Here is a 12,309-nt window from a genome sequence, read left to right on the forward strand (position 1 = left end):
GCCAATTAACATCAGAAATTGAAAGTAAGGTCTAATTGAGATTCTTTTATTCTTTATTTATAATGTTAATTCTTGTAGAAAATAAGGTACAGAATAAGGGACGATCCAATTATTTGTAATGATAATATTTTTGTAATAATATAGGCATATATCTGCCTGCAGTTAAAAAGCTATCATATTTGTTGTGCTTCACCCATTTATTTAGGCTACAATTATTCTAAAAAAATAAATAAAATAAAAATAAATAATGGTATTTTTTTTTATGATTGATATGATTGGGGTAGTAATTTAGGAAGTGAAAATTCTGGGAAATTACAAATGGCATGGAATTTTAAACCATAACAACTGAAGGTCTATAAAAACGTTTAGTCAAAGTATTTTTTTTAAACAGTGGCACTTATAGTTTTGAACTTAAATGTTATTTCAACCATATAGCCTGTAAATAAACAAAATGCATAATTTTTAATGAAAGAACACTTAGAGAGTGTAGGTTGCTTCTGGTGTTTGTATTTGTAGTCAACTTCAATATAATGAGCTCCAAGTTTAAGAATAGCCTATACACTAGGTTTTCTCTCTATTTAACAGCACTAACTTACAATGATGTGTCTAAGTGATTATGTCTTCCTTCAGGTAGACTGAATGTTTTCTGCCTTGCTAAATGTTGGGCTCATGATCAAAAAATTGTATTCTCCTCAAACTGATTTTCTAAAATCAAACCACTGACGGAGAAGCTGGGTCAGTTAGCGTGAGCTGAGCCAGATAACGAACAAAAAAATTTGACTCGTTCTTGAGTCAAGAACCATTTCTGTCAGACGCGTGCAATTCGAGAACCGAGGAGCTGATGATACTGTGCATGTGTGATTCAGCGTGAAGCAGAATGACACACAGTCTAAACCGAAATGATTCTTTTGGTGACTGATTCTGAAATTATTCTGTGCTAATGTTATGAGCCCAGGTAAACTGAAGGCTTGAATCAAGGGCAATCATCGCAAATGAAGTCATTAGGTAGAGCGCAAAAGAACCGGTGAACCGTTTCATTCAACCGGTTTATTGAATCGAACTGTCCGAAAGAACTACTGGTGATCCAAAAACCGATGCAACCGATTCTTGACTCGAGAACGAGTCAATCTTTTGTTCGTTATCTGGCTCGGCTGTGTTTTTTTTCAGTTCTCTCTTCACAGCAGTTCAGTCAGTGTACTGTTTGAGTACATGAATTACTCTGGGATATTGGTTTGTTTTAACTCAGTGTCAGTGTCAGCCACATTAAAAAAGTTAACAGCTTAAGCCATTTGTGGATTAATGCTTATTGGAGACGTGAACAGTTTTAAACGATTCTGTTCGATTTGGTGAACTGGTTCAAGAAGATCCGGTTACAACGAATGACTCATTCGCGAACCGGATGTCACTACACTGCAGAGTTTTGAACTCTCTCACAACAGACACGGAAGAGAAGATAATGATGAATAAAGTCGTAGTTTTTGCTATTTTTGGACCAAAATGTATTTTCGATGCTTCAAAAAATTCTAACTGACCCTCTGATGTCACATGGACTACTTTGATGATGTTTTTCTTACCTTTCTGGACATGGACAGTATACCGTGCACAGTCTCAATGGAGGGACTGAGAGCTCTCGGACTAAATCTAAAATATCTTAAACTGTGTTCCGAAGATAAACGGAGGTCTCACAGGTTTGGAACGACACGAGGGTGAGTTATTAATAACAATTTTGATTATTGTGTGAACTAACCCTTTAAAGCCTTCCTCAAACGCCTACGTTCACAAAAAAACTATGATTTTCGCAAAAAGAATAATTATCAATTGATAATTTGTTATTATTATGGTCTGATGAAAATAATAATATGGGCTGCGAGAAAATAATTAATTAAAAGAGTAGGGCTGATGTGAGTGCAGGCATGTTTTAACCCAGTAACATGACAAACCACCGTTCCTCACACTCAAAATACAGACCGAATTCAGTTCAGCTGGAGGGGTTTGGGGGTAGTTCTGTATAAATTGTGGGAGTTGAAATAAATTTGTGAATCTCTTGGCCTTTCATATGGACAGTGGCTTATGAGTGTTTCAAACTTGCAGAGCAGGTTTGCAAAGTAGGACAAGTCATTTTGGTTTTAGGATAACTTTGAAGAGAGGTTTTGATCCACTTCAAATGTTGACTACTAGCGCAATATTGTTTATTAGTTATTATAACTTAATTTCAGAGGAAGTTGCCTTAACTAAAAAAATAAAATAAAAAATAGATGCAAACTGTTGCCTTAATTTTATTTGTTGCATCCATACAATATTTTTTAGACTGTGAAATATAAATTCTCACAGAATGTAGCGTATTCATTACCAATATATTGAACCATCTCTTTATGTTTTTTTAAATCCCAAAATGGAGTCCAGACATCAGTAAAGTATCCGTCTATGAACACGTTTTATAATATATTTTAGATTTGGGAAATACAATGCTACAGACGTGACAAAAAACACCAGTGTTTTTAGGAGACAATATTTGTAGATTTTCTGTGATTTACAATGCACAAACCAGAAGCAACAATATCTGCAGAGAAGGTTGACCAATCTCAAAACATAAAATATAAATTTTATTTCAATTTTCGTTTTTGTGTTTCAGAGGGAAAATAATTGTTAAAGGTTTAGTTCACCCAAAAATGAAAATAATGTCATTAATGACTCACCCTCATGTTGTTCTAAACCCATAAGACCTCCGTTCATCTTCGGAACACAGTTTAAGATATTTTAGATTTAGTCCAAGAGCTTTCTGTCCCTCCATTAAAAATGTGTGTAGGGTATACTGTCCATGGTTAGAAAGGTAATAAAAACATCTTCAAAGTAGTCCATGTGACATGTTGACATGCAGTTACAAAAACTGCATTCTTCCATCTTAGAAACATTGCCAAGCTACGAAACATGTTATCTGTTTCTGATGCAGAAAAGCTAGTTCATGCTTTCATGACCTCTAGACTGGACTATTGTAATGCACTTCTAGGTGGTTGTCCTGCTTCGTCAATAAACAAGCTACAGGTAGTCCAAAATGCAGCAGCTAGAGTCCTTACCAGGTCAAGAAAATATGATCATATTACCCCAATTTTACAGTCTCTGCACTGGCTACCTATTAAGTTCCGTATCTGTTACAAATTATCATTACTTACCTATAAGGCCCTAAATGGTTTAGCTCCTGCGTACCTAACTAGCCTTCTACCACGCTACAACCCATCACGCACCCTAAGGTCACAAAACGCTGGACTTTTGGTAGTTCCTAGGATAGCAAAGTCCACTAAAGGAGGTAGAGCTTTTTCACATTTGGCTCCCAAACTCTGGAATAGCCTTCCTGATAATGTTCGGGGTTCAGACACACTCTCTCTGTTTAAATCTAGATTAAAAACGCATCTCTTTCGCCAAGCATTCGATTAATGTATCTCTTAAATTGTGAGTGTAGTTGCATCTGCATTTTTATTCTTTAGCTTGGGTTAAACTAATTTTACTTTGTTGGATCAGCAGCTATGCTAATGATGTCTCTATTTTGTTTCTATGTTTTGCCACGGGATTTACATCCCGTGGTAACTAGGATTTACACAAGCTCCAGTCTGGATCCAGAACACCTGAGAAGAGATGATGCTGACCCTCAGAGGACCCCAGATGATCCTAACCTTGAATCAACAAACAGAACTAACAATTATTGCTACATGTGTGACTGCATCATATAATTACTATTAATTAATAATATTGATAGTTCATCATCTAGCTGACTACGTCTTGTATTATTATTATTATTTTTATTTTTCTAAAATCCTGTCAAACGTGCACAAACTACTAGCTACTACTAAATATTGTAGAAACAATTTTCTGTAAAGTTGCTTTGTAACGATTTGTATTGTAAAAAGCGCTATACAAATAAACTTGAATTGAATTGAATTGAATTGACATCAGAGGGTCAGTTAGAATTTTTTGAAACATCGAAAATACATTTTGGTACAAAAAATAGCAAAAACTTTGACTTTATTCAGCATTGTCTTCTCTTCCGTGTCTGTTGTGAAAGTTCAAAACACTGCAGTTTAGTGATATCCGGTTCGCGAATGAATCACTCGATGTAACCGGATCTTCTTGAACCAGGTCACCAAATCGAACTGAATCATTTGAAACGGCTTGCGTCTCCAATAAGCATGAATCCACAAATGACTTAAGCTGTTAACTTTTTTAATGTGGCTGACACTCCCTCTGAGTTAAAACAAACCAATATCCTGGAGTAATTCATGTACTCAAACAGTACACTAACTGAACTGTTGTGAAGAGAGAACTGAAGATGAACACTGAGCTGAGCCAGATAACGAATGAAAGACTGACTCGTTGTCGAGTCAAGAACTGGTTGCATCGGTTTTTGGATCACCAGTAGTGATGGGAAGTTCTGTTCTCTTCCACGAAAAGGTTCTTCCGGACAGTTCAATTCAATAAACCGGTTGAAGAAAATGGTTCACCGGTTCTTTTGCGCTCGACGTAATGATGTCATTGGCGATGATTGCCCTTAAATTAAGCCTTCATTTTACCCACACTCATAACATTAGCACAGAATCAGTTCAGAATGAATCATCAAAAGAATCAGTTCGGTTCAGACGTGCTGTGTGTCAGTCTGCTTCACACTGAATCACACATGCGCAGTTATCATCATATCCTCGGTTCTCAAATCGTATGCGTCTGACAGAAACGTTTCTTGCCTCGAGAACGAGTTAAATCATTCGTTCGTTATCTGGCTCGGCTCAGTGTTCATCTTCAGTTCTCTCTTCACAGCAGTTCAGTCAGTGTACTGTTTGAGTACATGAATTACTCCAGGATATTGGTTTGTTTTAACTCAGAGGGAGTGTCAGCCACATTAAAAAAGTTAACAGCTTAACTCATTTGTGGATTAATGCTTATTGGAGACGCAAACCATGTCAAACGATTCAGTTCGATTTGGTGAAATGGTTCAAGAAGATCCGGTTACAACGAATGACTCATTCGCGAACCGGATGTCACTACACTGCAGAGTTTTGAACTCTCTCACAACAGACACGGAAGAGAAGATAATGATGAATAAAGTCGTAGTTTTTGCTATTTTTGGACCAAAATGTATTTTCGATGCTTCAAAAAATTCTAACTGACCCTCTGATGTCACATGGACTACTTTGATGATGTTTTTCTTACCTTTCTGGACATGGACAGTATACCGTGCACAGTCTCAATGGAGGGACTGAGAGCTCTCGGACTAAATCTAAAATATCTTAAACTGTGTTCCGAAGATAAACGGAGGTCTCACAGGTTTGGAACGACACGAGGGTGAGTTATTAATAACAATTTTGATTATTGTGTGAACTAACCCTTTAAAGCCTTCCTCAAACGCCTACGTTCACAAAAAAACTATGATTTTCGCAAAAAGAATAATTATCAATTGATAATTTGTTATTATTATGGTCTGATGAAAATAATAATATGGGCTGCGAGAAAATAATTAATTAAAAGAGTAGGGCTGATGTGAGTGCAGGCATGTTTTAACCCAGTAACATGACAAACCACCGTTCCTCACACTCAAAATACAGACCGAATTCAGTTCAGCTGGAGGGGTTTGGGGGTAGTTCTGTATAAATTGTGGGAGTTGAAATAAATTTGTGAATCTCTTGGCCTTTCATATGGACAGTGGCTTATGAGTGTTTCAAACTTGCAGAGCAGGTTTGCAAAGTAGGACAAGTCATTTTGGTTTTAGGATAACTTTGAAGAGAGGTTTTGATCCACTTCAAATGTTGACTACTAGCGCAATATTGTTTATTAGTTATTATAACTTAATTTCAGAGGAAGTTGCCTTAACTAAAAAAATAAAATAAAAAATAGATGCAAACTGTTGCCTTAATTTTATTTGTTGCATCCATACAATATTTTTTAGACTGTGAAATATAAATTCTCACAGAATGTAGCGTATTCATTACCAATATATTGAACCATCTCTTTATGTTTTTTTAAATCCCAAAATGGAGTCCAGACATCAGTAAAGTATCCGTCTATGAACACGTTTTATAATATATTTTAGATTTGGGAAATACAATGCTACAGACGTGACAAAAAACACCAGTGTTTTTAGGAGACAATATTTGTAGATTTTCTGTGATTTACAATGCACAAACCAGAAGCAACAATATCTGCAGAGAAGGTTGACCAATCTCAAAACATAAAATATAAATTTTATTTCAATTTTCGTTTTTGTGTTTCAGAGGGAAAATAATTGTTAAAGGTTTAGTTCACCCAAAAATGAAAATAATGTCATTAATGACTCACCCTCATGTTGTTCTAAACCCATAAGACCTCCGTTCATCTTCGGAACACAGTTTAAGATATTTTAGATTTAGTCCAAGAGCTTTCTGTCCCTCCATTAAAAATGTGTGTAGGGTATACTGTCCATGGTTAGAAAGGTAATAAAAACATCTTCAAAGTAGTCCATGTGACATGTTGACATGCAGTTACAAAAACTGCATTCTTCCATCTTAGAAACATTGCCAAGCTACGAAACATGTTATCTGTTTCTGATGCAGAAAAGCTAGTTCATGCTTTCATGACCTCTAGACTGGACTATTGTAATGCACTTCTAGGTGGTTGTCCTGCTTCGTCAATAAACAAGCTACAGGTAGTCCAAAATGCAGCAGCTAGAGTCCTTACCAGGTCAAGAAAATATGATCATATTACCCCAATTTTACAGTCTCTGCACTGGCTACCTATTAAGTTCCGTATCTGTTACAAATTATCATTACTTACCTATAAGGCCCTAAATGGTTTAGCTCCTGCGTACCTAACTAGCCTTCTACCACGCTACAACCCATCACGCACCCTAAGGTCACAAAACGCTGGACTTTTGGTAGTTCCTAGGATAGCAAAGTCCACTAAAGGAGGTAGAGCTTTTTCACATTTGGCTCCCAAACTCTGGAATAGCCTTCCTGATAATGTTCGGGGTTCAGACACACTCTCTCTGTTTAAATCTAGATTAAAAACGCATCTCTTTCGCCAAGCATTCGATTAATGTATCTCTTAAATTGTGAGTGTAGTTGCATCTGCATTTTTATTCTTTAGCTTGGGTTAAACTAATTTTACTTTGTTGGATCAGCAGCTATGCTAATGATGTCTCTATTTTGTTTCTATGTTTTGCCACGGGATTTACATCCCGTGGTAACTAGGATTTACACAAGCTCCAGTCTGGATCCAGAACACCTGAGAAGAGATGATGCTGACCCTCAGAGGACCCCAGATGATCCTAACCTTGAATCAACAAACAGAACTAACAATTATTGCTACATGTGTGACTGCATCATATAATTACTATTAATTAATAATATTGATAGTTCATCATCTAGCTGACTACGTCTTGTATTATTATTATTATTTTTATTTTTCTAAAATCCTGTCAAACGTGCACAAACTACTAGCTACTACTAAATATTGTAGAAACAATTTTCTGTAAAGTTGCTTTGTAACGATTTGTATTGTAAAAAGCGCTATACAAATAAACTTGAATTGAATTGAATTGAATTGACATCAGAGGGTCAGTTAGAATTTTTTGAAACATCGAAAATACATTTTGGTACAAAAAATAGCAAAAACTTTGACTTTATTCAGCATTGTCTTCTCTTCCGTGTCTGTTGTGAAAGTTCAAAACACTGCAGTTTAGTGATATCCGGTTCGCGAATGAATCACTCGATGTAACCGGATCTTCTTGAACCAGGTCACCAAATCGAACTGAATCATTTGAAACGGCTTGCGTCTCCAATAAGCATGAATCCACAAATGACTTAAGCTGTTAACTTTTTTAATGTGGCTGACACTCCCTCTGAGTTAAAACAAACCAATATCCTGGAGTAATTCATGTACTCAAACAGTACACTAACTGAACTGTTGTGAAGAGAGAACTGAAGATGAACACTGAGCTGAGCCAGATAACGAATGAAAGACTGACTCGTTGTCGAGTCAAGAACTGGTTGCATCGGTTTTTGGATCACCAGTAGTGATGGGAAGTTCTGTTCTCTTCCACGAAAAGGTTCTTCCGGACAGTTCAATTCAATAAACCGGTTGAAGAAAATGGTTCACCGGTTCTTTTGCGCTCGACGTAATGATGTCATTGGCGATGATTGCCCTTAAATTAAGCCTTCATTTTACCCACACTCATAACATTAGCACAGAATCAGTTCAGAATGAATCATCAAAAGAATCAGTTCGGTTCAGACGTGCTGTGTGTCAGTCTGCTTCACACTGAATCACACATGCGCAGTTATCATCATATCCTCGGTTCTCAAATCGTATGCGTCTGACAGAAACGTTTCTTGCCTCGAGAACGAGTTAAATCATTCGTTCGTTATCTGGCTCGGCTCAGTGTTCATCTTCAGTTCTCTCTTCACAGCAGTTCAGTCAGTGTACTGTTTGAGTACATGAATTACTCCAGGATATTGGTTTGTTTTAACTCAGAGGGAGTGTCAGCCACATTAAAAAAGTTAACAGCTTAACTCATTTGTGGATTAATGCTTATTGGAGACGCAAACCATGTCAAACGATTCAGTTCGATTTGGTGAAATGGTTCAAGAAGATCCGGTTACATTGAGTGATTCGTTCGCAAACCGGATATCACAAACTGGAATGTTTTGAACTCGCTCACAACAGACCTGGAAGAAAAGACAATGCTGAATAAAGTCGTAGTTTTTGCTATTTTTGGACCAAAATGTATTTTCGATGCTTCAAAAAATTCTAACTGACCCTCTGATGTCACATGGACTACTTTGATGATGTTTTTCTTACCTTTCTGGACATGGACAGTATACCGTGCACAGTCTCAATGGAGGGACTGAGAGCTCTCGGACTAAATCTAAAATATCTTAAACTGTGTTCCGAAGATGAACGAAGGTCTTACGGGTTTGGAACGACATGAGGGTGAGTCTTTGATGAGATAATTTTCATTTGCGATGAACTAACCCTTTAAAGCGCCACTCAGCGATCAAAAGCTGCAAATGCCCTTTGCAGATGCGGTGGCACTTACTACATTTTGGTTGGCCACCTACTGTATACTCCAAGTCACAGGCTGGAATCTGAAGTACAGAATCCACACCAGTGCAGTGACTGACAGCCACACATTCTCCTCAAAACATTAGATCCGGACTAGAGCCATGCTAATGCAGAATGCACACAAAGATAATGCCACAAATAACTGCAATTACAGGTTTCAAACAGAGATGGTGATGGTGACACAGATACAAAACTTACAGAATGAAGCTTTAAGAATCTATTTAAAATTGTGATTCCCAGAATCAGATTGGATCATGATGTACCCAAAGATTCCCAAATAATTACCTGTTAAATCAGAAATTAAGTGTAAACATCGACTCTAGCATACCTTCAGTCCATTCTGTGGATTCATGAGAAAGTTTCTTCCGATGTCATCAAACATAATTGTGTTCTTTCTGTTGTAGAACTCACTATATTTACCCCATATGACTCCTAAAGGCTTCACCTGAAACATTAGAAGTACACATTATGCATAACGAGACACTGGGGATTGATAGACAATTAATTATAATTTCTACTAATGATTTATCTGCACTGCCACTATTGGACAAGAACAAAATTGGAACTGAACTGAGCTGGAAATTGACACTACCTCTGCAACATTAGCTGGGTTTCCATCACCCTGCTTTTATGTGCATTTTGAAGTATTGCATCAGAATTGAGCGATGGAAACATTGAATTACGAAAGAAATGCCTTAATTCGCAAAAAAGTTTTTACGCTCGCTTGAGGTGGTTTTTGACTTGAAAAAGGGTTAATGCGAATATAATGGGAGATGGAAATGCATTTTGTTAATAAATTCCTTCAAGCGCATCAAAAAAGTAATATGACTGCACTATGGGATAGTAAATCCTGACTAACCAGCAGACAGATCTTGTTCCACAGCATCTGAAATGTTGTTGTATGGTCATTCGGAAATTCCCAAGCAAAGTCTGTCATCAAATAATTTCTGGCTGTAAATGGTGATTGTTCGCAAATGTTTTGTGCGATATTACAATTTTGTGCATAAGTTAAATTCACAACTTTGGATGGAAACCCGGCTATTGACACTGTTAGTGAACTGAACTAAATTAACAATCTACTGACTTAAAATGACTGACTGAATGATGAGACTATTGCCTTCTTTAAAGCTGCTTATTGCTGAATTAAAATACTTTTCACAAATCTCGATTGATTTTGAAACATGGACAGTGTTAAAAACTTAACTAAATTGAGCTGAATAATGACAGTGTCTTTGTAGAGCTGTATTAGTGTTAAAATTGAATTTGTTTTACAATTGATTAATTTTACCTCAATAACAATTTATATGCTATAACTCTAAATAAATGGCAGACTTGGCAGAGACAATGATGTGTTATTTTTTTTTACTAGAATGTGTCTTACCTCTACGACTCCTCTTTTAAGTGTGTGCACAGTGATCATAGCTGCACTGTCCAACATGAAGGTGATCTTATAGTTTGGGTTGTCCGTCACACCCAGTTCCTAAAAAAATAAAAAAACAGATCCAGTATGTTAATGCAAGTAAAGGGGACCTCAACAGTACCATCATAACCTGAGGCACATTTGAGGCATAATAATAATAATATTTATATTAATTATGGTTAAAGCCTTCCATTAAAATGGAGAAAATGAAATATATAATTTGACGTACTTTCATTTTAGCATCAATCCACTTCATACTTGTTGCAGCTGAAAATACATGAAAGAGAAACAAAAGATCTGCGTTTTTGAGCATCACAGAAAAGATTCTGCAAAACTTGATCGTCTAGCTAGATACTTACACCAGATGACAATATCATAGTCCTCATATGCTGATGTAAGAAATTCATGTAAGTATGGTCTCATCAGCTCCTGGCCTGTTTCTGCACATGACTTATGATCTACATTTATAGAGAAAAAGAAAAACATTTATCATTAAAACATTAACAATATACTTGGGATGCACCAATACCATTTAAAGAGAGTACCCGTATAGATATTTTTTTCCTGGTACTCGCAGATACGATACCTGTTTTTGGGATGTGGCAGTATTCCAAGTAATGAAGTAACTTGTAGTGTGAGTAATAATTTTAGGACAGATTCTCTGCAATTATGAAAAACTAACTCTAATTTTTTTCTGCTAGTCACAAGGTTGTCAAAGTACAATACATTTTTAAAGTATCTAATAATTTCCACAACCAAACCAAGGGCATAATGAAATATTATTATTATTATTATTAATAATAATAAAGACACACAGAATTCTGCTAAATGATTCTAAAACTACAAATGAGAACAATCAATAATGCATGTAGGGCAGAATTAGGCCGATTCCTATTGATTATTAATACAATAATATTAATACATGCATCTAAAATCGAGTCCTGCAGAATCAGTGCATTTTAAAGCACTATAAACCCAAGAACTGAACCCCGAAAAAGTAAGCTGGTTCTGAGACTTACTAACCTGAGTAGCTCTACTAACACAAACCAGCCTCAGACCAGGGGCCTGTTTCAGAAAACAAGTTTACCAAATAAGACCGGTTTATTTTAGCCTGACTTATTGTCAGTTGATTTGGTTGAAAATAAGTCAGACTAACTAAAACAAGCCTGGCTTATTTAGTAAACTTGTTTTATGACACTTTTACGGACTTTTAAATTAAATGTTCCCTCATGGTGGAATGACCTGCCTTAGCCATCTTCAAGAATCGGCTAAAAACACACCTCTTCCATCTTTATTTGACCCACTAACTCTAGCACTCTCTATTCTAATTCTATTATTTTTAGGGGGAAAAAATAGCTTTCTAATCTTTTTGTCTTCTATCGGCTTTCTTTTTATTATAGAATTAACAAAAGCAAAAAATTAAAATAAAAAAAACACTAACACTAGCTTGCTTTATTTTTTTTCTATTCTATCGGTTTTCTTTTTATTTACTATATTATTTAAAAATCCCTTGTTATGCTTACTGTGTTAAGCTAACTGAGACTTGTTATAGCACTTGTATATCATTGTTCTTTTGTTGATTTTGATTGCTTCCATTGCTTTGGATAAAAGCGTCTGCTAAATGACTAAATGTAAATAGGCCCCAGCGCTGTTTCTCATCCAAACATCAAAATAAAATTATCAGACAGTATAAAGATATTTATTTGGAACATTGTGATCAATAAATAAAAACACAAAGTAAATTACAACTTTATTGAACTATAAAACAGGTATGTTAAATCATCATGGGTAAAAAAGGCATGCAGTAC

At 36.0% G+C, this 12,309-nt stretch overlaps 1 protein-coding gene across 1 annotated transcript in view; it reads right to left on the bottom strand.

Annotated features, from left to right (window-relative positions):
- The window catches only part of ublcp1 (ubiquitin-like domain containing CTD phosphatase 1), a 93,445-nt gene that overhangs the window by 12,284 nt on the left and 68,852 nt on the right, over positions 1-12,309 (bottom strand). The window contains exons 6-9 of the mRNA XM_059526672.1: positions 10,861-10,959; positions 10,731-10,768; positions 10,463-10,561; positions 9,410-9,526 (exon numbers count right to left, since the gene is read on the bottom strand). Coding sequence (XP_059382655.1) covers positions 9,410-9,526; positions 10,463-10,561; positions 10,731-10,768; positions 10,861-10,959 — 353 coding nt within the window. The remainder of the gene's footprint in view (positions 1-9,409; positions 9,527-10,462; positions 10,562-10,730; positions 10,769-10,860; positions 10,960-12,309) is intronic.

This window comes from Carassius carassius, chromosome 36, assembly GCF_963082965.1.
Source record: "Carassius carassius chromosome 36, fCarCar2.1, whole genome shotgun sequence".
NCBI classification, from domain to species: Eukaryota; Metazoa; Chordata; class Actinopteri; order Cypriniformes; family Cyprinidae; genus Carassius; species Carassius carassius.